The 27504-nt window shown below is 52.8% G+C and overlaps 1 protein-coding gene across 9 annotated transcripts in view; it reads right to left on the bottom strand.

Annotated features, from left to right (window-relative positions):
- Positions 1-27504, bottom strand: part of KAZN (kazrin, periplakin interacting protein) — a 1203323-nt gene that overhangs the window by 53122 nt on the left and 1122697 nt on the right. For 8 of the 9 annotated variants that reach the window (XM_030805689.1, XM_030805686.1, XM_030805690.1 and 5 more), the window contains 4 exons: positions 20632-20802; positions 8776-8965; positions 4769-4899; positions 1452-1502 (listed from right to left, as the gene is read on the bottom strand). In XM_030805689.1, the coding sequence (XP_030661549.1) occupies positions 1452-1502; positions 4769-4899; positions 8776-8965; positions 20632-20802 (543 nt within the window). The remainder of the gene's footprint in view (positions 1-1451; positions 1503-4768; positions 4900-8775; positions 8966-20631; positions 20803-27504) is intronic. The other variant, XM_030805692.1, reaches the window with a different exon arrangement.

Here is a 27504-nt window from a genome sequence, read left to right as displayed (position 1 = left end):
GCTGGATGTGGTGATAGGCACCTGTCATGCCAGCTATTTGAGAGGCTGAGGCAGGAGAATCGCTTGAACCTGGGAGGCGGAGGTTGTGGTGAGCCAGGATTGCGCCACTGCACTGCAGTCTGGGCGACAGAGTGAGACTCCGTCTCAAAAAAAAAAAAAAAAAAAGAAAAAGACCCCAAGGACGGTGTCTGGTGTGCCACAGGCATTCAGTACAGTGAGCAGCTGTGGTCATTTGTACTATAATAATATTGTTTAAATTCAATTTGCCCACAACTTTCAGGTGCTTGTTGAGGGCTTGTAGGGGGATGTCCACGCACTCAGCCGCTGCCCGTGGTCACGCCCACGATGCGAGGCCATAGGGAGGAAGGGCGGCCACAGGCCCTGTCTGCTGTGCCAGGGCACTAAGCACACAGTGACATGGGCAAGGGGGCCTGGGAGAGTCCGGAAAATGCGGAGGAGTCTGGAGCCTGCGTCAGCCAAGGGCAAGGGCTCGGCACTTGCCCTGGACAGGAGGCAGTATGGCCACTGCGGGTTCCAGTTCCGATCATGACTCTACGTGTGGAACCCTGGAAAGCACCCCAGCTGCTCTGAGACGTTTTCTTGTCTGTGACGTGGGAAAACAATATTAGATGGTGGTGGTAAGGTCTACTCTGCCCTCCTGTTAGGGACACTACAGGCATCTGGGTGGTATCTGCAGGAGAGTTTTGCAAACTGCCAAGTGCTTCATACAAAGACATATGGTGGCATCATGCATAATCGGGGCTTAGACTAGACTCATGGTTCCCCAAACACTTAGGGATTTCCTGAATTCTAGGCCCCACCCTGTACCTGGTGGATCAGAACCTCTAGGGCAAATGGCCCAGGAATCTGCATTTGAACCACTTCCATGATGGTCTCCGATGCAGATGGGTGGTGTGCAGACCCACAGGTGGGGACCCCAGGACTAGAAAGATGACTTCAGAGACCCCTACAGACCCTCAAATTCATGTTGTTTGTCCTCCCTGCAGCCCCCTCCTCACTCTGATGACAGAATATTGAAAATGTTAAAAATGAATCAAGTTTCTAGCAGCACAAAAAACCTACTGCCTGGGCTATGAGCTTTTCAATAATAACGGGAATTTTACAGAGCTGGCTGCCAGGGTAAGCCATGGCCAGGGCATCAGGACGGAGGACATGTGTGCACTCAGCAGCTCCACAGCCCTGCAGGGCACAGGGCCAGGCGGGCCCAGGTGCTGAGCCTGGCTCAGGCCCCAGCCCACCTGAGACTCCAGAAGTGGCATAAATCCTCTCCGCTTTGGGTGTGCAGTATGGATGTGGGCTCAGCGGAAGTGGCATAAATCCTCTCCGCCTTGGGTGTGCGGCATGGATGGGGGCTCAGGGGAACAGAGGGTGAAGTCGTAGTCAAGGTGGGGTGGAGGTAGGGTCCAAGTGGCCAGGGAGGGCACACCTACCTGTACAATAGGGTTGTGCAGGTTCTTCTGAACTGGGCCGGGACTGTCGCCCTGTAGCCAGAGGAGAAGAGGAAGATGAAACAGCAGAGACAGGTGACACAGGAAAGCAGAGATGGCCCGTGCGGTGTGGGGCCTTCCGTGGAAGGATGCCATCCCTCAGGGGCCACCCTGCCTCTGCAGTGGGGAGCCCACCCCCCATCTCCTGAAGCAGATACCCCCAGATGGCTTATTGATGGGGCCTGGAGTTTCCCCAGAGGCCCTGGGGTCCTCTCCTGCCCAGTCTGGCCTCTCAACCCCCAACATCTTCTGACCAACAAATTAGCCATTCCAGGGCGTCAAAGTTCCTGTCCCAATCAGTCCTCTGAGTTAGAGCTAGAGCTTGGTTAGACTTGGTGCTTTTCATAAGAAAATGTACTTTTCTAGAAATGTACTTTTATAGAAAAAGCACAAAATAAAGAATTTGGGAGACCACATAGCCTCTAGCTTCCCCCACAACCGACACAATGAATCTCTTAGTTTGTGCAGGGGCAGGCAGGACTCGTTAGCCCTATTCACAGATATCAAGAGAGGCAGCAGACAGTCCACTACCATGGAGCTAATTAGATGCAGAGCTACAACTCGAATTGGGGGCTGTCAGATTCCTCCTGGCACAGTGCTCCTTCCTGGCAGGAGCTCCAGGGTAACTGCACACTTGGTCCTGAGCTTTGGGCTGCCCCAGGAGGGGTCTGAACTCCTTCCCTTTTTCCTAGGGAGCCTCAGACAGGTCCCTAGGACGGGCAGGTAGGACATTTCCATTGTGTTGCCAGCCCTGCCTTACGTGGGTGCGGAAGGAACCCTTAATAGCCTACGGGTGTACAAAAGCCTTCACTACATCCCAGAATCAGTCGGTCCTATCTGGAGCTCACAGATCCTTTGGATCAAAACAGTCATTACTAGGGAGACTCCTGGTGGTTATTTCTGGAATTGCAAGCATAATGCCACGGTTCGTCAACCTTCTCCAACTTCTCTATGCTGAGTCCCTATTTCTGCTCTAAATCAGTGGCCAGAGTGTGAGAGGATGAGGCAGTCATTAGTCCAGGCTGCACTGTTCTCGCCGGTGGAGGTCAGATGCCCAAGGAAAAGGGTTACCTGTAGCTATTTTCGGGCTCTTCCTGGCTTACCTGTGTGCACACCTGTTGAGATGGGGGGATAAAAGGGGTTGAGGAAGTGAGGGAATTTAATGAATGGTAGTTTAGTCTTTAGTCTCAAGGTTTGCAAACAGAATCCATTCCGAAGGCAGCTAAGATAGTTCCACTCTGGATAGGAACATCTTTGCCAAATCTATGGGTAAAGAGAATGGGGCCTGCTCACTGAAACGCCTGTATGCAGACAACTGGCTTATCAAAGCACCCATTTCCTGGCAGCAGGCATGTGCCAAGGCTATGGTGGGCAAAAGGCTAGGGCTGGGTCAAGTGCAATTCAAGAGGCCTTTGGAGAACTCCTTCTGCAGAATGGGGTTTTTCCAGCGGCGTTTCTGCTGCCAGAGTCCCCATGGGCCCACCATGAGAAGACAAAATATGGCCGTGGGGGGAAGGTATTCTCAACTGGGATGAGAATAGTGCAGGGACACTGCTGGCTCTAGGTGTAACTCCACAGTGGTCATTCAGAATGAGAGAATGGATGTCAGAGACCCCTCCAGTGGCCCACCTTCCTTGCCTTGGTTCTGTTAGTCAAGATAGCCTTTGTCACTAGGATTCTCTCCTGGGGACAAGAGAAGAACATACCGCTTCCTTAAAGCACCAGTATAAAACAGAGAATCCCGCCAGGTGCAGTGGCTCATGCCTATAATCCCAGCACTTTGGGAGGCTGAGGTGGGCAGATCGCTTGAGGTCAGGAGTTCAAGACCAGCCTGGCCAACATGGTGAAATCTCATCTCTACTAAAAATACAAAAATTAGCTGGGGGTGGTGGCAAGCACCTGTAACGCCAGCTGTTCGGGAGGCTGAGGCAGGAGAATTGTTTGAGCCTGGAAGGTGGAGGTTGCAGTGAGCTGAGACTGCGTCACTGCACTCCAGCCTGGGTGACAAGAGCGAAACTCCATCACACACACACACACACACAAATACATAAAATAAAACAATAAAAACGAGGATCCCAGGCCTGCGCAGGGCCCCGGGCTGCAAATAACCTTCCTACTCTGAGGAGGCCACCTAAGGTCCCCGGGCCAGCAATCCCTGCCGCCCACCTCAGCAGACTGAGGCAGCTTCTCTGAAGTTTAGTCTTAGCTATTTTTATAAGCACTTTTGATTGTTATTGTGGATTGAAAAAAATGATTCCATCATTATGACTCATCTATAGGAAAGCGATTGATTTTTACACATTGATTTCCAAGCAGCACTGTTAGGTACATGCTTATTATTTGTTCTAATAGCTTTTCAAGTTATTCTTTTGAGTTTTCCAGGTAGAGAATCATGTCATTGGCAAGTAATGGTTTTGTCCAATGTGTTCACCTCATTTCTTTTTTATTTCGCTGGTTAATAAAGTGACATTAACTGAGTTTTGGAAAAAGCCGTCTCGTGCATTTAAGGATCTAACCCTATGATGTCTGTCTTCAGGATATGGCAGAGGGGAGCCTCTGCATTATCAACTGTGTGATGGAATAAAAATTCAAGGTGGTCCCCACACCCAGACCCCAATATTTCATGTTAGAGCCTCGATATGGCTTCCAACTGTCCTCAGAAGCTCGACCCACCTTCATTTACTCCCTCACTGTTGCAGAGCCCATCTGTCTGCCCCACTAGTCATCAAGAGCTAGGCAGCTAGGGCCTTTGCCTCCTGGGAGCTGGTGCCCAGTATGCAATCAAAAAGTGTTTGATGAAATAAGCAAAGGAAACAAACTTAGACCATATTCACACGCCTCTCCAGAGGCAATTCATACCAAGACTCTTGGGTCAGGATAGAGAGCTGGCTCTAAAGGTTAATGAGGAGGTGCTGGGGAGGCCCTGAGCTCTGGAAGGTCATGTGTGGGAGGAGAAGCCCACGGTCCCAGACAGGGCCCACTGGGGCAGAGTTCCAGGCTGCGCCTGCGGCCGACCCAGGCCCGCTTCCTCTGGATTCTCCTCACCCTCCCGGACACAAGGAGCAAACGGGCCTCATTCCTTTTTCTCCCCACATCCATCGCTTCTTGCAAAAGGAAAGAACAGAACAGGAAATGCATTCGCCAGAGTGCTCCCTGGGTGGACGAGAGGAAACAGCGAGTATGGCTTCACCCCGCCACCCCCGCCCCTGCAGTTTCTGGGCAGGGCCCAGGGGCCCAGGCCCCGCTGCTGCTGGCCTTACGTTGCAGAGGGAGTGCGTCCGGTGTCGAGGGGAGTTGATGTCGCTCGGTGTGGATGACCGGTCGCCTTCGGCGGCAGATGCGTCGGAGATGACAGAGGGCTGCCGGGAGTGGCAGGGGCTCACCCTGACCGCTGGAAAGCAGGGACAGCTGGTGAGTGAGGGATGGAGAGAACGTCCTCGCCTGTGCTGCCTTGGCGGTTATTCCGCCCAACACCCCTGTTCTGCAGATGGGAACACTGAGGTGTAGAGAAGGGAAGAGACTTGCCTGGTTCTCCAACCCCCTACTCCACAGCTCCACACGTTCCCACAGAGCAGCTGCTGGGAAGAACCTCCCATAGCCTCTGGATCCAATGAACCCTCCTCCACCAACGTGAATGAGGAGAAGACGTGGAAGTTTTCAAGTCTTCTCATTCCAAGTTCAAGTCTCCTCATTTCCAAGTCCAATATAGGAAAGTGCTTGATGTTTATATATTCATTTCTAAGGAGCACCATGATGCATTAATACTTGAGTACTCCGTGACTCTGCTCACATGCTCCCACCACTTGGACATTCCTAGACCTGGTGCAATCCTAACCACTGCCCCAAATCGGTTTCCCAAATGAGAAACCTAAAGGCCACCACCACTTTCTCTCTTCCTCCCATATCCCACATCCAATCGGCAGCAGCAGCTCCAAAACATTACCCCAAATCTGCCTGCTTCTCTCTCACCACATTGCCACCACTGACTCTCGCCTGGAAGACCACACGGCCTCCCAGTGGGTCGCGTTGACTCACTCTACACACCAGAGCATGAGCCAACAGCATCTCATCTCTCTTCCTCCTGGCCTCCGAGGTGGTCTGATGTGCCACGGCCAGCAGCCTCGGCTCGAGCCACATCAGCCTTCTGACTGCCTGAGACAGGCCATGTCCCCCTGCCTTGGTCTCTGCCATTCCTGTTGCCCATCAGGGGCACTGTCATCCTCCAGGTCTCAAGCCTGTCCCAGGAGGCCTTCCCCAGTAATCAGCTCTCCCTACCCTGTCTTGTTGGTTCTCATCAAAGTGCCTGTTTTTGGCTGGGCATGGTGGCTCACGTCTGTAGTCTCAGCACTTTGGGAGGCCGAAGAGAGAGGACTGCCTGAGCCCAGGACCTCGAAACCAGCCTGGGCAACACAGCAAGACTCCATCTCTCCAAAAAAACAAAAAAAAAAAGTGCCTGTTTTCTGTTGATTTTTCTCCTTGTGCTTATTACCATCTGTTATCGTTCTGCTTGTTATTTATTTATTTATTTATTTTTGAGACAGAGTCTTGCTCTGTTGCCCAGGCTGGAGTGCAGTGGTGTGTTCTTTGCTCACCACAACCTCCACCTCCCGGGTTCAAGCGATTCTCCTGCCTCAGCCTCCTGAGTAGCTGGGATTACAGGTGTGCACCACCAAGTCCGGCAAATTTTTGTATTTTTAGTAAAGACGGGGTTTCACTATGTTGGCCAGGCTGGTCTCGAACTCCTGACCTCGTGATCTGCCCACCTCAGCCTCCCAAAGTGCTGGGATTACATGTGTGAGCCACTGCACCCGGCCTGCTTGTTATTTAATAGTATATTTACATGTTATATCTGTAACACTGACAACATCTGCTCTGTGAGGGTGGGCACCCTGGGTGTCTTATCCTGTTGAATCCCAGAGCTCATGGTGCCTGGCACATAGTAGGTCCTCAATCAATAGTGGTTGAATGAAAGGTCCAGACCAGAAGCCACAGCTCAGAAGCCCTTCCAAGTCCCCAGCAGGTTGCTCTCCTGTCTGCAGGCATTGGCACTGGATGGAGAAAGCATCTTTTGTTTGACAAGACTGGCTAAGCACCTACTATGTGCAGGCAGCATGCCAGCAGGTGGGGTTGCATTCCTGCAAAACACAGTCCTTGCCACCAATGGCCATATGCTCTAATACAGAAGATGGGTGGCTGAAGGAGCCCTGGCTTTGGAGTCAGTTCCAATCTGGGTGAGTTTACCCTACAGGCTGTGTGACCTTGGGCATCCTCCCTGGCCCCTCTGAGCCAGGTTTGTTATGTGTAACATGGGGATGGATGCCAGTGGTACCAATCCCAGAGAGTAGCCGCATGTATGATGTGCCTACCACAGTGCCAGGCACTGGACAGGTGGGAGGAGTCATGTGACAAATGCATCAACAGCAAACCTGAGGCAGGGTAAGAGGTGCTCTGACGCAGGTGAGCACACAACTTTACAGGAGCATAGAGGACACAGGGGAGAGAGTACGGAAGGCTTCCTGGAGGAGGGGGTGTCTGATAAAATGCATGGAGATGGTTGTATGTGAGGCAGATACTGTGAAGGAGGAAGGGCCCAGAGGGAAGATCCATCAGCCTGTCCAGGCTTTCCCAGACCAGAGCCAGCTCCATTGAGGAGAGGCCCTGCAGAGGCAGACGAGGATGACCAGGAGTCTGCTGCCCTCACGTGATTCAGAAACTGCCCAAGCCCTGTCTGCCTTCAAATTGTACCTCTGCCCTCCTGCTGCCCTGGGGCTGGGCCCAAAGCCAGGACAGCTGGCTGCATGGCTGGGCTGTGAGACTCTGAACAAGTGGTGGCCTTCTCTGGGTCTCAGTTTTCCTGCCTGACGAGGACGCTGGCCCCGAGCAGTTTTATTATAAGCTATTCCGCCTCTGAGTCGAGGCTTTGAAGGCCAGAGCTGCCCACCCTTACCCCAAAAAAGTCACACCACCTTGGGTCAGACAGTGAAGGGAGGGCTGCTGTCCCACTCAGTGGGAGAGGAAGACTCTGAATTTGCTTACTGTCTGGGTTCTCAAAGTCCCCTGTGTCACCTATCAATGATGACAAGAACGGTGATGATGATGATGATGATAATGATAATAGCAGCTAATATTTACCCAGCTCTGACCACGATCCCAGCCCCATTCCTGCAGTTTTACACATTTCATCTTCACGACAGCCCCATGAAGTAGGTAAAGGAAGTCTCAGCAAACACCTTTAATGTACGTTGTGTGCTAAGAGCCTAATGCCCTTTTTACACATGGGGAAACTGAGGCCCCTGGCCAAGGTCATGGGTCATGCCCCTAGTAAGCAGCAGGGCTAGAGTTGAACCCAGCAGTCTGAATCCAGGGTCTGTGCCTCTTCATCCCACTGACTCACCTACACTCCCCAGCTGTACCCTTGACAGGCAATAGCAGGGCCTGCTGGCGACTCCCTGATCAGCCTGCCGGCCCCTTATGGGTCAGGGCTGTGTCTGACTCATCTCCTGCAGCTCCAACGGCCAGCCCAGCCTGCAGCCTTCACAGTGACCAGCTCTTACCTCTGGTGCATTGGCTGCTGCTGGCTGCCTGTTTCCAACCTGCATCTATCACATAAGGGCAACTACTTGCAGAAGGGACAGAGAACAGAGCAAGGTAGCCTGCAGATGTGCAACAGGACAGTGAGGAGTTTGGAGCCCGTTCCATGCGCAGTAGGTGCAGATGCTGCCCAGAGGCCAGACTTCCCTGCCGAGTGCCTGGAGCAAACACCTGTGACATTGACATCAGCCCCTCTTGGATGCCCTGTGATTGGCCAGAGCTGTCAATCAAGGAGTTCTGCTGCCTCCCCTGCCAAAGGATGCCCATGTGATTCTGATGTGGCCAGAGTCTTTCTCTGGGATTTGCTATGGACACAGGGGGAAGATATAGTTTTTCTTTCTTAAGACTTGAGCTGTGAGGGTCTTAAACATCTGGAACTGCAGGGGACTATTTTACTTTCTTGCAGAAAGAGACAGCCTAAAGATGAGGCCAAAAGGAGGTGGGCAGAGCTAAGAGATGAGAGACATGGTCAGAGGGACCCAGATAGTGTTTGAACCTCTGGATCCAGCTACGTCTGCTGTCCATCTCTTAGATTTTTCAGTTACATGAGCCCAAGGTCTCTGTCCCATACCACCTAAGCTGCTGTAGTATGAACCAAGAAGCTGCCTCTCCCACTGGGTCAGATGCTGTGAAGCCCCTCGGAGTCGTGGCGGGGCCGGGCCAGGGCAGGACTCACCTTGCCGGTCTGCAGGGTGAGGGGGGTGTGAGTGGTAGAGAGTCTGTTGACTCTGCCGGATGGCTGCGGTCAGCGGGAGGTCCGCCTGCACCACCCACTCCTGGTTGCCGTTGAGCACCGTCTCGCCTGGCATGGCGAGGGAATGCCGCTTGGGGACGTCCTTGGTCAGCGTAGCTAAGGACTGTTTGGCCTGGAGAGAGCAGGAAGACAGGAAGAAGTCAGGATCAAGGGGACCTCTTGGCCGGCTGCTCGGCACCACCCACCGCCATGGGGAGAAAGCCCCGATCCTCTGCACCGGGTATTGCTGGCTCTGCGAGTGTCAATTGGTAAGTCAAGCGCCTGCCCTGCAGCCGTGTGAGGGAGGAACTGTTGTTCTCCCCATTAGACAGCTGGAGGCACGAAGGCACGGAGAGGTGTGGAGCCTGCCTTGGGATCCCACAGCTCAGAAGTGGCAGAGCCAGGATCAAATCCAGACAGACCAAGCTCCAAAGAACTGGGTCTGGGCCTGGCTACCTCATCACACAACTCTAGGGGGCGCTGCTTACATAAACATGGTCCCTCTTGGTCTCCCCATCTTATATAGCGGGATCCTAAAGTTCAGAATGGTAGAGTAACTTGCTCAAGGTCGCACAACGAGTAGAAGTGGAGTTGAACCCATTTCTGTCTGACTTTTTGGACGCATTTGTGTCAAGTTAACTCACCTGAGAGCTAACCTGGGGGTTACCCATCAAGAGCAAAGTGAGACCACAAATAGAGGGGTTCCAAGAACACTCCTTTTTTTTTTTTTTTTTTTTTTGAGATGGAGTTTCACTCTGTTGCCCAGACTGGAGTGCAGTGGCTCAGCTCACTGCAACCTCCGTCTCCCGGGTTCAAGCAATTCTCCTGCCTCAACCTCATGTGTAGCTGGGATTACAGGCATGTGCCACCATGCCTGGCCAATTTTTGTATTTTTAGTAGAGACAGGGTTTCACCATGTTGGCCAGGCTGGTCTCGAACTCCTGACCTCAAGTGATCCACCTGCCTCAGCCTCCCAAAGTGCTGGGATTACAGGTGTGAGCCACTGTGCCCGGCCCCAGGAACACTCTTACCACCCATTCTTTTGGATTCTCCAAGGACTAGCCGGGATTCAAGTCCGATTGTAAGAAAAAGGTGCTTTGGCTCCCAGTAGTTTAACTCCTTGCAAGGTTGAAGGCTGCTTCATCTCCCTTTCGCAAGGTTTTGCCAGAGAACAGCCATGTGCATCTTCTGCAGAACTAGCGAGGAGATGGGCAGGTGCACGATCAGCCTACACGACCACCTCCTTCTTGAATGCAGGCTGGGGACAGGCAGATCCTAAGCCCAGCTCTCAGGAGCCCACGCCAAGAACATGTAGGACAGGAGGGAGCCCAGGGACAAGTGTGGGGCTGAGCTGGGGCCGGGAGGCCGCCTCGACTGGTCACACAGGTCTTCCTTTCTCTGCCCAGTGTCTGAGACCTCTTTCAGCTGTGTTATCTCCCCCTAGAATATGTGGGGTTTTATTAGAAGTGATCTCAAATTCTTTTGGGGAGAAAAACAGCAAGTATTAGAAATGTGTTACTGCATATTATTTTCTTTTTCTTCTTTTATTTTTTTTTGAGATGGAGTCTCGCTCTGTTGCCCAGGCCGGAGTGCAGTGGCACGATCTCGGTTTACTGCAACCTCTGCCCCCCAGGCTCAAGCAATTCTCCTGCCTCAGTCTCCTGAGTAGCTGGGATTACAGACACCTGCCACCATGCCTGGCTAATTTTTTTGTATTTTTGGTAGAGACAGGGTGGCACCATGTTGGCCAGGCTGGTCTCGATCTCCTGACCTCAAGTGATCCACCCGCCTCAGCCTCCCAAAGTGTTAATGCACTTTCTTTTCATCACAGTCATTTTCTACTCCTGATTGGCTCCGCGGGCTCATGACAGGGCAGAGGAGACAGGAAGAGGCCCAGGGGTCCCCTGCACTGAGGTTTTGGGTGAATACTGATGTTTCTGGGCTGGCTGCAGATGGCAGAGCCACTGTGAGTGCTGGCTTTGCCTCTCATGTGAACACAGATTAACAACAAAAAAGTCCATCTCATCTCTCCACAACCTTTCCAACCTTGCCCCAGGCCTGGAGTTCTTCCTGGCAGAGCAGGGATTCTTGAGAAAGGGTCCCACCAAGAAACGGACAGTCCTTGGCCTAATGCCTGATGCACCCTCATCACATCGACCAGCTGTGTTACTTTAGACAAGTCACTCCCTCCTCTGAGCCTCAGTTTCCCCACCTGTATAGTGAAAAGCCTGGACAAGTGATCTTCAGGGCTCCTTCCAGCTCGGACACCCTAGAAATCTGTGAAATCACTTCCCTCCCACTGCCAGCTTCCAGGGAATAGAAATCCATACTGCAGAGGCTAAGCTGAGGGTGTCAGCCTTGCCCCTCCAACCTGGCTTGCCCCTGCTCTGGCCGAGAAAACCACCTGTGCTCTGCCACCCTCACACACTCCGTGCAACAGTGCGGGGTTGCAGGAAGGGAGTTCGGGATTATCTGTGCCCAACAGATAAGAAACCAAAACTCAGAGAGGTTCAGTGACTTCTCCAGTGGGCACAACATCCAACCTGGGTACCAAACCCTGGTGTCTGACTGGAAGCCCAGTGTGGTTTCCCCTAAGCCCACGTTCCTGTGGGGCAAGAAAACAACCAGCACAAATGATGTGGGCCAGTCCTGTCTGCTCACCAGAGTCCCCAGCACCTGGCCTGGGGTTCGGCACCTCCTGGACGCATGCCGTAAGAACTTGCAGGATAAATGGAAGCAGATCCCTGCTTCGCAGAGCCTTTGTTGTGTTGATGGCCCAGGGAACAGCTCTGTTGTCCTACTGCAAGAACAATGGGGTAACTTTTCTGTTTAAGGAAGGAGTGAAGCTGGGTGTGTCTCGAGCCTCTGTACACCTGCAGCGGACCCAGCATCAGGGAGATCCACACTTCCTGAACCACCATACCCAGCCCAGGTGAGTCGGTGGTTGCATCTGCCTTCCCTCCAGGTGTGCGTGCACACAGCCTCCTGGCCCTCCACACTGCTACACTCGCAGTCTTAAGGGGATGCCCCACTCCCTTGCTTCCTCCTGCCCAGTCCATCTGGCTGCCCAGAGAGTGGGGCTCGGGAGAAATAAGCACCCAGGCTGGTCTGCCATCATGCGGGAATGAACCCTCAGCTCCCCCTCCTGCAAACACTCCCAGCCACATGCATAGGAAGCACAGGATTGTACAAGCCAGCACCTGAAACAGGCAGTCCTTGGAGGGAGCATGGGAGGGAGTGAGGAAGAGGCTTGGGCAGGGTGGCTCTCCCGAACCCATCGGCTTCCTTCTCCCAGGCAGGGCCTCATCTCTGTCTGGGCCTGGGAGTGGCATCTTCCATCTCAGTAGGCAGCTTGACATCCTTGTTACCTGACAATTGGGAGGTCCCCTACAGTTGGTCCTTCAGAATGGGGTGGCTGTACCTGTGAGTTCTAAAGCACAGGGATCTCTCAAACTGTCCACTCTGCCCATTCAGGATTATAAGCTTCGAAGGCAGAGCTACAATGGAGAACTGTGGATGACGCGTGTGAAGTCTCATCTAAAATACATGCACCTGCTTGCACACCCATGTACCCATACACATGCACATACACATGTATACACATACATACACACATGCACACACATATACATGCAATACACACATGCATACACACATAGACACATGTATATGGACTGATATGGTTTGGCTGTGTTCCCACCCAAATTTCATCTTGAATTGTAGCTCCCATAATCCCCACGTGTCATGGGAGGGACCTGGTGGGAGGTAATTGAATCATGGGGACAGGTTTCTCCCGTGCTGTTCTTGTGATAGTGAATAAGTCTCCCGAGATCTGATGGTTTTATAGAAGGCAGTTCCCCTACACACGCTCTCTTGGCTGCCACCATGTAAGACGTGCCTTTGCTCCTCCTTCACCTTTCACCATGATTGTGAGGCCTCCCCAGCCATGTGGAACTGTGAGTCCATTAAGCCTCCCTTTCTTTAAAAATTACCCAGTCTCGGGTGTGTCTTTATCAGCAGCATGAAGAGAGACTAACACACACACACACACACACACACACACACACACACCACACACACACACACGTATTAGATCCTCTCCTGTGGCAATTGACACATTTCTCTGACTAATCTCTTCCATTAAATACAATTTAACGCTGGGAACTCCCTTTGGGTTCTGACTCTTCTCTTCTCCTCTCTGAGCCTCCAGCCTCTTCCAAGCACTCGGAACTTGGAACGTCAAGCTCCTGGGAATTGTTAACTTGACACAAATGCGTCCATTTGACAAAAGTCAGACAGAACTGGGTTCAGACTCCATTTCTCCCACTTAACTTGCTGTGTAACCTTGAGCAAATTACTCCATCATTCTGAACTTCAAGGTCCCACAATATAAGATGGTGAAACCAAGAGGGACCATGTTTATGTAAGTGGTGCCCCCTGGAGTTGTGTGATGGAGTGGCCTGGCCCTGGCACAGTTCTTTGGAGCTTGGGCTCTGTCTGGATTTGATTCTGGCTCTGCCACTCTGAGCTGTGGGATCCCAAGGTAGGCTCCACACCTTTCCATGCCTTCATGCCTCCAGCTGTCTAACAGGGATAATGACAGTTCCTCCCTCACATGGTTGCTAGGGAGAGTGCTTGGTCCAGGGTAAAAATACCCAATAAATATTAGCGATTGTTATTAAAGAGTCTCTATTTCACAAGCAGGGATGATGTGAGGAGTAATTCACACGAGGGTCAAGGATCCGGTCTGGCCCACTGTCTCAGAGCAGCCATAGTGCTCAGTTAGGATTACTTACACGCTCCCTGAGCCTGGGCAGTGAGACCCATGAGGCAGGAAGGGGAGATGGCAGCACAGGGCCCTGCCCTCACCCGCCTTTTGGCTGGGGCCAATGGCAGTTCCTGTTGACCAGGAGGGCCTGAGGTTCCGCTGATCCAGAGGCCACAATGCACCCATCACATCTCCCACATCAGAGAGCAAGTCTGGCCCTGCAGGCATGCTGTGCCCAGAAACCGAATCTTCTACCGGGTCCTTCAGAAGATGAGTGCTTGTCTAGGGAATGTTTCTCTGGGGTAAAGACTGGGAGGATCCCGAGGCAGGAGCCTCTGAGCAGACACTGGAAGGCTGGTGCTCCTGTGCGGATGGCACATTGTGCCAAACAGGCACTGAGCGGGCACAAGGCCACCTTCTTCCCATGCTTCATAAACACATCCTGTGGCACAGCTAAGTTCTTCTCCTTGGGGGGAAACCAGCTGGGACCCTCTTTAACAGATCTCAGGAGGTACAGGTGGGAGCAGGTCCAGCAGGGAGGCACCGGTGTGAGCTGATGAGGCAAATATGGGCCACAACACCAAGGACCAATGACCAAGGACCAAAGACCAAGGACCAATGCAGGCTCTGGCTGTGGAGGGGAGGCTCCTGTGGGGGCAACGACAGGTGTGGCTCAGGTGGGCTCGGGATTGGGCAGACCCTGCCCTCATGCAGGGCGGCAGGCCCCCCACCACTCCGGGTTCAGACCCAGCCTAGGAACTGGCTTGGCAAGGGCTGGTCCGAATGGTCCAAGAAGGTGGTGGCCAGGGGCCTGGAGGTGGCACATTTGGGGCAGACTGCTTTCGTTGCAGCTAAGAATGGGCACAAGGGACATGGACTCAGCGCGTGGCCATTAAAAAGGAACCTGAGGCTTGGCCAAACCCTCCTGCCTCTCCGCTCGCTCATCCTTCACAGTCCCTGCCTCTCCTCTGGGCCTGTGGTGGCTGTCATTTTTACAGATGAGGAAACTGAGGCAGGAAAAGGTTAAAGGTGACATGTGCGATGTCAAATACTGATAAGTGGAACAGGCATGAGAATCCACGTCTCCTCCTCCCCAGTGAGGTCTGAGGACAGGGTGGCTATAGAGCAACCTCAGCACAGAGCTGTGAATGCTGACCGAGTTCTGCTGTGTGCCTGTCCGATTCACCCACTGCCTCATTTCCCTGCACTGTCACTCTAGGGGGAAGGTTCTACTCTACTCTACTCTACTCTACTCTACTCTACTCTACTCTATTCTATTGAAATGGAGACCTACTCTACTCTACTCTACTCTATTCTATTGAAATGGAGACCTACTCTACTCTACTCTACTCTACTCTACTCTACTCTACTCTACTCTACTCTACTCTTCTATTGAAATGGAGACCTACTCTACTCTACTCTACTCTACTCTACTCTACTCTACTCTACTCTACTCTACTCTATTCTATTTTATTCTGATGGAGTCTCACTCTGTCATCCAGGCTGGAGTGCAATGGTGTGGTCTCAGCTCACTGCAACCTCTGCCTCCTGGGTTCAAGCGGTTCTCCTGCCTCAGCCTCCCGAGTAGCTGGGATTACAGGCGCCCCCCATCATGCCTGGCTAATTTTTGTATTTTTAGTAGAGATGGGTTTCACCATGTTGGCCAACCTGGTCTTGAACTCCTGACCTCAGGTGATCCGCCTGCCTCGGCCTCCCCAAAGTGTTGGGATTACAGGCATGCGCCACCGCACCTGGCCTATAGTTCTGATTTTATACAGGAGGAAACTGAGGCTCAGAAAGTTTAAGTCCCTTGTCAAGGGTCACACAGACAGAAAATAACAGGACCCAAACTGGGACTCTGTTAGACTCAAACAGCCCAGGCCCAGACAGACAGGAATGTCTGATTCTTGCAAAATGTCCTACTTGATGGAGGGGTGCTTCCAGTCTGCAGTGATTCTGCACTCCAGGGGACATCTGGTCATGTCTAGAGTCTACTGCTGTGACACTGGGGGGCTGGGGTGGGGGGTTGCTGCTGGCATCTGGTGGGTGGAGGCCAGGGAAGCTGCCACACACCCTACAGGGCACAGGGAAGCCCCACCACCGTTATGTGACCCCAAACGTCTATGGTGCCCTTGTTTACAGAGAGCCCCGTAAACCGAAGAGCGTTTCCCGTGCTGGGGAAGCCGTGCTTGTGGGCAGTGAGGTCCGTGTGAGCCGGGCTCCCGGGGACAGGACCAGTGTGTGGGGGATGCCCATGGTCTCAGGAGCAGGCAGCCCTGTCTCCCAGCCCCTCATGTGACTAGGGAGGCTGGTAGGAAAGGCCTGTGGACTGAGGGAAGGCTAGTAAGGGAGCTGTCTCCTTCAGGCCCTGGCTGGACTCCCGTCAAACGCCTCCCCAGCAAAGCCGTCACGCCATGGAGTACAGGACTGCCTGATCTCCAGCTCTGAAACCGTTAAGAATACAGACCTCACTGGAGTGACTGCGCATGAAGATGGGGTGCTTTTTGGGGAGATGCAATTGTTCTGGAATTAGACAGCAGTGGTGGTTGCACAATGTTGTCAACATGCTAAAAACCACTGAACGACATGACCAACGACCCATGACCAATGACCAAGGATCAACGCAGGCTCCGGCCATGGAGGGCAGGCTCCTGCGGGGGCAACGGTAGGCTCATACGGGCTCGGGCCTTGACATTCTAAGTTGACAAACAATATTTTACACACACACACACACACACACACACACACACACACACACACACACGCGGTCCCGTGGGGCCTGTGTGGTTAGAGAAGTTGCTGTGTGGGTGGTAATGCCTGGTTCGATCAGGATTTAACAGGAAATGCCCCCAGCAAGGGTGGATGGCTGGACGGGCCTCAGGGTGCCCACCTTCATTGATAATTGCCAATAGAGGGCTTTGCTTCTTGGGAAACGTCTGCAGAAGCAAATGTCTTTTTGGCTCTTCCCCAAGTGAAGCAGTGAAGAGGGTGTGTGGGGCTTCCCAGAGTTGGCTCCTCAGGATACAGGGGAGAGGGACGATGCCTGGATCCTGATGGGCTGCTCACCCCTCACTCGGCACCAGCCTGGGCTCTTTCCCCAATACCTGCTTTGCCAGTGGCCTCAGTGTCACCGGCAGGTATGAGCTTTGCCACCTCTGTGGCAGCACCTCAGGGTCACTTAGGAAACCGCCCAGCACCAGCGGCTACAGCCAGGACCCCTGGGTAAGGGGCAAGTAAGTGGCCCGAGATGGGCCACAGGGCATGCTGCATGGACCTCACTGAGGTCATCAGAAGACATCAGAAGATTTCATCAGAAGACAAAAGGGACATGTTCGCCCCCCAGCTGCAGGGGCTGCTGAGCGCACCACCCCCCGGGCCGGGCTCCCCACCTCTGCAGCTGGGGGGCTTCTTTTTTTCTGAGATGGGGTTTCGCTCTGTTGCCCAGGCTGGAGTGCAGTGGTGCGATCTCGGCTCACTGCAACCTCTGCCTTCCGGGTTCAAGCGATTGTCCTGCCTCAGCCACCCGAGAAGCTGGGATTACAGGTGCGTGCCACCACGTCCAGCTAATTTTTGTATTTTTAGTCGAATCAGGGTTTTGCCATGTTGGCCAGGCTGGTCTCGAACTCCTGACCTCAAGTGATCTGCCCACTTTGGCCTCCCAAAGCCAAAAGATTACAGACGTGAGACACCACACCCGGCCTGCAGCTGCTGTGGCTTCTGCCACTGCTAAGCTGCGCCCTCCACCTCCCCACTGCACCTGTGGACCCTGACTTCCTTCCAACCCACCCTCTATGCTTCCACTGGCAGAGCAGAGCTACTTTCTGTTGCTTGCAACCCAGGACTTAAGGCACCCCTCGAGGAAGGGTCAGCCGTGCAGTCGGGGAGCTGGGCCTGCAGGCAACACAGCCTGGCTGTGAAACTCTAGGGATGGCGGGCAATGGAGGGAACCTGCAGTCAGGTGGACACCCCAAGACTGGGGCCATCACAGCTCCTCGTGAAGCCCCTTCCCTCTGCCTCCAAGCCCTGGGTAGACACTGCCTGTGCTGTTAACATGAACATAAACCAATCAACCTGAGCTGCCAACATTCACACGGGCAGATGCATCTGATGCCTGCCAGAAGGAGGCCAGAACCTGAGTTTTCTTGGCCAGAACGGAAACAGGCTGAGTGTCCAGACACAGTGGGAGTGGAAGCCAGGGTGAGCTGGTTCCTAGGCCGGAAAGACCCAGGGAGTCCTCGGATGCCTAAGGCCAGGACTCCAAGGAAGGAATCTGCCTGTCCACAAGGCATGAGGAAGACCTAGGAGAACAGGGGCCTTTTCCTGGCCTGCAAGTTCAAAGGTTTCTGTCTGGGCTGCACGTAGCAGCAGGGCCTCCAGTATTATCAACCCCACTGGTGGGAACTCCCTGGACCCCAGAAGTCCCTGCAGCTGCAGCTTTTTCCTGCCCAGCAGTTCTCACCATTAGGGGTCAGCATTGGACAAGGAGACCTAGGAGAGGCCCAGGGATCCTGCCCTGGCCTGCCCTGGGGGCCTGGTCCTTAGTAAACCATGCTGCCGTGGTTTTACCACGTCCAGGGCCTGGTGCCAAGTGCTTCTCCTGCTTTATTTCTTGGAAATCCTCACAAGAATGCTACAAAGCACGGTCGACTCTTGCACAACGTGGGTTTGAACTGCGTGGGTGCATGGGTCCGATTATCGGCGGATTTTCTTCCAGCTCTGTCACCCCTGAGACAGCAAAGCCAATCCTTCCTTTCCTTTCTCCTCCTCAGCCACTCAGCGTGAAGACAATGAGGATGAAGACCTTGATGATGATGCTCTTCTTCCACTTAATGAATAGCAAATATATTTTCTCTTCCTTATGATTCTCTTTTTGTTTTGAGACGGAGTCTTGCTCTGTTGCCCAGGCTGGAGTGCAGCGGCTTGATCTTGGCTCACTGCAACCTCCGCCTCCCAGGTTCAAACGATTCTCCTGTCTCAGCCTCCTGAGTAACTGGGATTACAGGCACCCACGGCCACATCTGGCTAATTTTTGTATTTTTAGTAGGGACAAGGTTTCACCATGTTAGCCAGGCTGGTCTCGAACTCCTGACCTCAGGTGATCCACCCTCCTCGGTCTCCCAAAGTGCTGCGATTACAGGCATGAGCCACCACGTCCGGCCTGATTCTCTTAATAACATTTTCTTTGCTCTAGCTTACTTTATTCAAAGAATACTGATATGGTTGGCTCTGGGTCCCCAGCCAAATCTCATCTCGAATTGTAATCCCCACATGTCAAGGGAAGGACCAGGTGGAGGGAAGTGGATCATAGGGCTGGTTTCCCCCATGCTGTTCTCGTGATAGTGATAGAATTCTAATGAGATCTGATGGTTCATAAGCGTGCGGTAGTTCCTCCTGCATTCATTCTCCCTCCTGCCATCTTGTAAAGAAGGTGCCTTGTTTCTCCTTTGCCTTCCGCCATGATTATGAGTTTCTGAGGCATCCCCAGCCATTCAGAACTGAGTCAATTAATTTCCTTTATAATTTACCCAGTTCTTCCTTTATAAATTACCCAGTCTCAGCTCTTTCTTTATAGCAGTGTAGGAATGAACTAATACAAATACAGTACACGACACAGTTAACACACAAAAGATGTGCTTGCTGACTGTTCTTAGTAAGGCTTCTGGTCAACAGTGGGCTACTAGAAGTTATGTTGTAGGGGAGTCAAAAGTTATACATGGATTTAGCTGCACAGGGGATCAGCACCCCTAAGCCCTGCGTTGTTTAAGGGTCAACTACATATGCCATTATCTGTTTTGAATTGATGCATATGGAGTCCAGAGAGGTCAAGGCTCCTGCCCAAAGTCACACAGTTGGGAAGCACCTGGGGCTGGATTCGAACCCAGATCACATGGCTGTAACCACACCATTAGCTGGCATCAGCATTCTGCAGGACGACAAATCCTCTAAGACCTACGTCCTCCCCCTGCCCCTACTCTAGCCACAAGCTCCGTGGATCTGCCCAGCCACCCTGTGGGGAAGGTAGGGTGGGATTAAGACTCTACTCCCAGCCCAGTAACAAGTAAAAGGCACTGAAGCCCAGAACAGTTGAGTGGGCAACCCAAGGTCACACAGGAGCAGGCAGAACAGACCTCCAGGGCTCTCTCTCCCGACCCGGACCCTCTGTCCCCACACGCAAAGGGTACGCATCTCCCGGGAAAACAAAGTGTCTGGAAGTATTTTGAGGGTTTGGTTTGGGTTAGGAAAAAATTATTTGTTTCCTTAATGACCCAAGTAAGACATTTTTGCTGCAGAGACATTTGAAAAGAGGCCAATAAACAAACAAATATAAAAATCGCTACCACTCTGAGAGAATGAATGTTAATATTTCCATGTATTCCCTCCCAAATATTTTCTTAAGCAAATATGTATATTTTAAACAAAAAAAATTTTTTTCCTTTTTTTTTTTTTTTTTGAGACAGCGTCTCACTGTCGCCCAGGCTGGGGTGCAGTGGCTCACTGCAGCCTCACCTCCAGGGCTCAGGCAATCCTTTTGCCTCAGCCACTGGTCTAGTTGGGACTACAGGCATGTACCAGGCCTGGCTAATTTTTTTTGAATTTTTTGGTAGAGATGGGGTTTTGCCATGTTGCCCAGGCTGGTCTCAAGCTGCTGGGCTCAAAAACAATCCGCCCGCCCTGGCCTCCTAAACTGCTGGGATTACAGGCATGAGCCACTGCACTTGGCCTTTTTTTTCCTAACAGTAGGCTGGGGTGTGTGGAAGAGTGAGTGGTTTCCCGGTGTCTCCACACTCCCTGGGCCCAAGGCAGGTGGATAAAAGGCTGGCCCAGTCTCTGGGGGCGTGGTCTTGGAGGGAAACTTAGGACGCATTGCAGAAAGCCCCCTCCCGCGGCGGGCCCTGCCCCTCTGCTTGTGTTCTGCTCTGCCCCACCCACCCCACCCTAGGTCTCCGATGTGAGTCGATGCCAGACGTCCTGCCTCCCAGCGCGGCACTGCTAGCAGATGCCAGGCCCACCTGGGTGGGGAGGGTTCTCACCATGGCCAGCTCGGCCTCCAGCTCCTTCATCCGGTTGTCCTTGAGGTCCAGCTGGGAGCGCAGGGCCGTGGCGTGGTCTGTGGCCTCCTTGGCTTGGCGCCGCAGCTCCCACTTCTCGCGCTCCAGCAGGTCCTTCTCCTTGGCCAGCGCTTTGACCGCGTCCTCACTCTCCTGCGGGTGGGAGAGGGAGAGAGCACCGTGGGTGTTACAGCCAGGCTCCTCCCGGCCCAGGGACACCTAGAGGGGGCCTAACCCCTAGATGGAAAAAAAAGTGGGGAGGCCCCATGACATGTGGCCAGGAGCTCTGGCTCTGATGGGAAAGCTGTGGGCACGAACTCCAGCTCTGCCACAAACTAGCTGGAAGACTGCAACAGAGACGAACCCAGTAGACGCTCATTAAATTCTTTTTTTGCTGCATGAATGAGTAAGTTGGCAAATGACTGCTTTGGGGAAGTCATTCTACCTCATCAAGTCTGGGCTCCCCTTATGTAAAATGGGGCAGGGGTCAATCCTACTTGTTTCAAAGCATTCTAAAGATTGAATGACTTCACGTGCGGGAAATACTTAACACAGTCTGACAGAAGTTAGGGTGCAATAGTTGTTCTGGGGCTTTGTTCTGTTTGGTAAATTGTGTTCATCACAGGGAAATAGGGTCAACAGTAAGGAGACACCAATGACCCCAATTGTCTGGACTGTCACAAGGTCCGGCCACCACCCCACAGGGTCACAGCCTGTGAGAGAAAGAGCTGTTGTGTCCTGAATGCGGCACAGTCCTCAGCCCTTGCCCCAGGCCCCTCCCCAGGCTGGCCCTCCTGCATGAGCTGTTTTCTGTGATTGTCCAGGGAAGGGCCAGGCCCTGGCTGTGCCAGTCCCCAGAGCAGAGCCAGGAGGGAAGGAATAGACAGCTGAATCGGGGCTGGGACCTCTGTTGGCCGGAGCAAAGTTTCAGAACAACAGGCGTCCTTTTGAAAAGGACAGTCCCAGCGGGGAGCCCTACCCATCCACCCAGCCACCATCTTCCCATTCACCAAATCGAAAGCAAATCCAAGGTCTCCGTGTGGCCTGGGACCGTGGAGAGAGGCCACCATCCTGCCTTGTCTGCCAAACCTGTTTCTGAAGGCCTCACTTCCAGATGTGAGAGACAGGGAGGCTGAGGGAGAACTTGGCCTTTTCTCTGTGGCTGTCAGAGCTGTAGCTATGGCCTTGGTTCTGGAGACAGAGGGAGCACCTGGGCCAAATCCTGGCTTTGCAATGACTGCTGTGAGTCATCCTGCCTCAGTTTCCCCATCTGTAACCAGGGGATAACACCACATATACTTTGGGGAGTTTGTGTGGGTCTGTATGAGGGAATCCACCTGGAGAGCTCTGCACAGGACTGGGCTCCCAGCAGGCACCTGCTCTCCTCACTCAGATCACTCCTCAATTGTCTCCTCTGAGAAGGCTTCCCTGACCGCCCATGTAAGAAAGAAGCCCCAGGCCCTCTCTAACCTGTTTTCTTTATTTGAAGCTGATACTGGTCTGTTATTCAACCAATATTTGTGGATATTTGTCTGGTATAAACCAGACAAAAATCCCTGCACTCGTGGAGCTTATAGTGAAAAATTCTGCTACAGTGTAGAACTGACCACTGGGGTAAGGGTTGTCCCTGAGAACCCGCTGGTGTATAAGAGGCTGCTTATAAAATGTCCCTGAATTAGGAGGAAGCCCCACTAGGACCCTCAGGATCATTTTTGTCTCATTGCAGTCACTGGTTCATACTACCATTCATGAACAGACCAAGGGGTCTAGGCCGGGTGGGAAGGCCCTGTAGGTGCTTTCAAGTTTTGGACTCCCACCTCCTTGGGGTCATATTCTGTGGCAGCAGGAGAGCTGGGCTCAGCAGCAACTGTCACAGAACTTTCTGTACAGTGCCAAGGCTTTTAGGTGCATTATTTAAACCTCACAACCACCCCTGAGGCAGGGACTATGATTATCCCTATTTCACAGGTGAGCAAACTGAGGCCCAGAGAGGTAAAACAACTTAGCCCAGAGACAGTGTGGTACAGGCCTCAATCCCTGCTGATACCTGAGGCAGAAAAGGAACTGAAAGGAGACCCCCGAGAGGTCTGGAACTGGAAGGAGGTTGGGGGTGGTGGGAATTTCTGAGGGTGGGATTTGGCCAGACCTCGTGGGGCCTTGGATGACAGGCCTGGGAGCTGAGGTTCTTTGGGGCTGCCAGCACTTGGGGATCACATGGACATAAGAGGGGAGTGTGGCCGGGCGCAGTGGCTCACGCCTGTAGTCCCAGCACTTTGGGAGGCCGAGGTGGATGGATCACCTGAGGTCGAGAGTTCGAGACCAGCCTGACCAACATGGAGAAGCCCTGCCTCTACTAAAAATACAAAGTTAGCTAGGCGTGGTGGCACATGCCTGTAATCCCAGCTACTCGGGAGGCTGAGGCAGGAGAATCGCTTGAACCTGGAAGGCGGAGGTTGCAGTGAGCCGAGATCCCGCCATTGCACTCCAGCCTGGGCAGCAAGAGCAAAACTCCATCTCAAATAAAATAAAATAAATAAATAAATAAATAAAACGTGGGGAGTGGAATACAGAGGGGAAAGGAGGGGGCTGCAGGGGCATGAAGGTCTGGCTAGGGGCTGGGTGCAGTGGCTCATACCTGTAATCCCAGCACTTTGGGAGGTGGAGGAGGGCAGATCACTTGAGGTCAGGAGCTCAAGACCAGCCTAGCCAACATGGTGAAACCCCATCTCTACTAAAAAATAAAAAATAAAAAATTTGCCAGGTATAGGTGGCATGCACTTGTAATCCCAGCTACTCCAGAGGCCAAGGCACGAGAATCACTTGAACTCAGGAGGCAGAGGTTGCAGTGAGTGGAGATCATGCCACTGCACTCCAGCCTGGGCAACAGAGCAAAACTCCATCTCAAAAAAAAACCCAAAAACCAAAAACCAAAAAACAAAAAAAGTCTGGCTGGGGAGGTGACAGTGGTGAGACGAAAGTGGCCTGTTTCCCTTCCATCTGCAGTCATGTGACAGGGAAAGTGCATTTGGCACAGCTTTCAGAGATGTTGCAATTTTGCCACGTTCTGTTTTTTGTTTGTTTTTGTTTCCTTTTTTAAAAATTTTTTTGAGATGGAGTCTTGTTCTGTCACCCAAGCTGGAGTGTAGTGGGGTGATCTCGGCTCACTGCAACCTCTGCATCCCGGGTTTAAGCAGTTCTGCCTCAGCCTCCGGAGTAGCTGGGACTACAGGTGCACACCACCACATCTGGATAATTTTCGTATTTTTAGTAGCGGCAGGCTTTCGTCATGTTGGCCAGGCTGGTGTTGGACTCCTGACCTCAGGTGATCTGTCTGACTCAGCCTCCCTAAGTGCTAGGATTACAGGCGTGAGCCACCATGCCCGGCCATCGGCCATATTCTGGACAGGCCAAGACTCCTCCTTTCTCAGCAACCTTGTTCCTGTGCCATCCCCCCACTCCCAGTAGCTCAGGGCCTGGGGTCCTTCCTGCTGCCTGCTCCAGTGAAGTCCTACAGGAGTCTGCTGGAGAAGTTGGGTGGGCCATGGCAGACTGAGCAGGCACAGCTGCGTGGGCTAGGGAACCTGTGGTCTCCATGGGAATTTTATTGCCAAATTTGAGATGGATGTAACACTTTGAGATGGATATATTAATTACTCTGATCTGTTAACTATACATTCCATGGATCCAAACATCACTATGTACTCCATGAAAATGTATCATTTTTGCCCAAACAATTTTGAAAAACAAATTTGATATATCATGAAAAGACACAGAGAAGCATTGGTATGAAACGCTAGGTTGGCCACTGAAATAGCCAGCACTCTACCCATGGTTCATGGGGACAGCTGTGACCTCCTCTCTGTGGTCGGCCTTGGGTTGTAGAAAACGGCAAACAGTGGGAGTCATTCTTTTGTTCCTCTGAACACGTACTGAGTGGTGCAGGGAGGGTGGCCCAGGCCAGGCCCAGTCCTATGAGCTCTGGGGCTGGGGCTCTGGGACTAGACCTCCTGGGTTTGCATCCTGCCTCTACCCCTTTCCATAATCGTGTGGCCCTGGGCCTGAGACTTTACCTAAGTCTCAGTTTTCACCTGTTAAATGGGGGGAATAGGGACAATCACTCCTCGAAGGATTGCTATTAAAGTAGCAAATGTGAAGAGATGAGGGCAGTGCCTGTGCACAGTAGGTGCACAATAAACATCTGCTACTGGTAATATCACATTCATGTCTGTATACAGTAGGTGCACAATAAATGTCTGCTGTTGGTAATAGCACATTCATGTCTGTATACAGCAGGTGAACAATAAACATCTGCTGTTGGTACTGTCACGGTCATGCCTTATACAGTAGGTGCACAATAAATATCTGTACTTGTCATGTTCATGCCTTAAACAGTAGCTGCACAATAAACATCTGCTATTGGTAACACCATGTTCATGCCTGTATACAGTAGGTGCACAATAAACATTGGATATTGGTAATATCACATTCATGCCTGTATACAGTAGGTGCACAATAAACGTCTGCTATTGGTAATACCACGTTCATGCCTGTATACAGTAGGTGCACAATAAACATCTGCTATTAGTAATATATATTATGCTGTATACAGTAGTGCACAACAAACGTTTGTATTGGTAATACCATTTTCATGCCTGTATACAGTAGGTGCACAATAAACATTGGCTATAGGTAATACTATGTTCATGCCAGCTCCTGCTGAGGTGGCCTCTGAAGGCAGCCATCACCACAGTCCTTGCCAGGACGATTACCTGGTAACAGCGCCATCTTTTGGATCCTCTTGGACTCTGCTCAGCACCCTCTTGCTTTTTCTTTCTTTCTTTCTTTTCTTTTTTTGAGATATGGTCTCATTCTATTTATTGCCCAGGCTGGAGGTGCAGTGGCACAATCTGGGCTCACTGCCGCCTCAACCTCCCTGGCTCAAGCAATCCTCCTGCTTCAGCCTCCCAAGCAGCTGAGACTACACGCGTGTGCCACTCTGCCCCGCTAAGTTTTAAAATTTTTTGTAGAGATGGAGGTCTCACTCTGTTGTCCAGGCTGGTCTTGAACTCCTGGGCTCATGCGATCCTCCCACCTTGGCTTCTCACAGTGCTGGCGTTACAGGCGTGAGCCACTGTAACTGGCTGCTTTTCTAAATCCTGATCTGTCCTCCTTCAGAGCATGCGTTCTCAGGGAGCTCTTTCTTCTAGCTCCTGATTCCTGGGTCCTCTGAGACCCTCTGTCCCTCCCAGAAGGACTTGTCTGGGTTCCTTTCTGCACAGGTCTTGCCTCTCCACCCCATTCCCAGAAAGCAGATCTACGACTGGGGTCTGGTGGGACCAGCCACAGCTCCACTCCTGCCCACCCGGGGCCTTTGTTTCCTTCTCCGGGTTTGCCATTGAGACCAACACCAGGGAGTGGCAGGTGAGGGGCCGGCAGAGGGGCTTTGAAATCCACTGTGGAATTTTCATGATCAAATGGCTGACTCCGAATCCCCGAAAGCAATAATGATGATAATGATAATAATAATGGTAGCAGGCATATGCCCCTACCCCCCCTTGCTTTCCATGCCCTGGGAATGTCAGGGCTGACAGCGCTGGGCTGTGAGTAGTTGCAGTCTTCATCCTACTTTACAGATGTGAAGGCTGAGACCGGGGAGAGTCAGCTGTTTGCCCGAGCCACCCCCATAGCGAGTGCAAAGGTGAGATGCTAACCTATCTGTCTGCTCTTAATCCCTGCGTGAACCTGGTCCCAGGAGGAGGAAGCTGCTGGCTCAGGGGACAAGTAGAAGGTCAGTTTGGAGCCTGTCTTCTGCCCCAGGGCCAGCACGTCACTGAAGGCTGTGGGCTGGTTCTCTGGCCCCACTGTGTCCCGTCCCCAATAAAAAAGAGGTAACCAGGTTTCCCTGCTGCTGGGCATGGGGCTGGTCAGGCAGAGGCTCTCCCTGCCTTGCCCACTGAAAAAATACCAAGCTCCTTGGGCTGAGGATGGAGAAACGAGAGAGGTGGACACAGAAGGGGAGGCAGGGAGCAGAGGCGACCAGAAGATGCTGTGCTGAGTGCCAGGGGGTGACGGGGTTGGGGGAAGAGGCGCACTGTACAGGGGGAAGGCACGTAGGCTCTGGACCCAGGCCCCATAAGCCCCTGCCCTGCCATCACCAGCTGCATGACTGTGGGTGAGTTATCTCCCCTGTCTGTGTCTGTTGGCTCATCTGTGAAATGGGAGGATAACCATATGCCCCACAGTGTCCGTGTGGGTGTTAAATGAATGGACACACACCAGGCTCTGAGAACTCTGCCTGCAAGCCCTTGAAATACATGCCGTAACTCCCACAGCACGTGCCTGTGAGCACACACGTGTACCTGTATCATCAGACAGGAGAGCGGGGTCCCCTACCCCTCCCTCTGCATGGAGGTCATTCTGAGCCCCTGGCCTCTTTCTCCCTGCTGGTGGCTAAAGGCAATGCTGCTGAGACAGCCTCACCCTAAGGAGCAGACCCCAGGCCCACGAGCTGCTCCCCATGCCAGAGTCTGAGAAAGCAGCCTCTGTAGGCTCCCCTGCCTCCCTCTGCCTCGCTTCTGGGTCGTCCCCTTCCTGCCAAACCATTTGCCTGTGATAGGCATGGGGAGGCTCAGTTCATCTAATATGAAGGGGAGCCAGGCCAAGCAGGCAGGGGAGGGGGAGTTGGGTGGGCACGGCAGCGGGAGCTGGGCAGGCAGGGCAGGGGAGGGCTGGGCCGAGCAGGCAGGGCAGAGGGGGTGGGGGGACTGGTAGGCAGGGTAGGGGGAGCCAGGCCTTGCCTTTGAGTCGGGCACTGAGGGCAGCTAGAAGTCCCAGATCCCTGTCAGGGGCTGTGGT

The sequence above is a fragment of the Nomascus leucogenys genome, chromosome 24 (genome assembly GCF_006542625.1).
Source record: "Nomascus leucogenys isolate Asia chromosome 24, Asia_NLE_v1, whole genome shotgun sequence".
In the NCBI taxonomy this organism is placed as follows: Eukaryota; Metazoa; Chordata; class Mammalia; order Primates; family Hylobatidae; genus Nomascus; species Nomascus leucogenys.
Note: the sequence above shows the minus strand (reverse complement) of the source record. Positions and strands in the feature narration are given on the sequence as shown.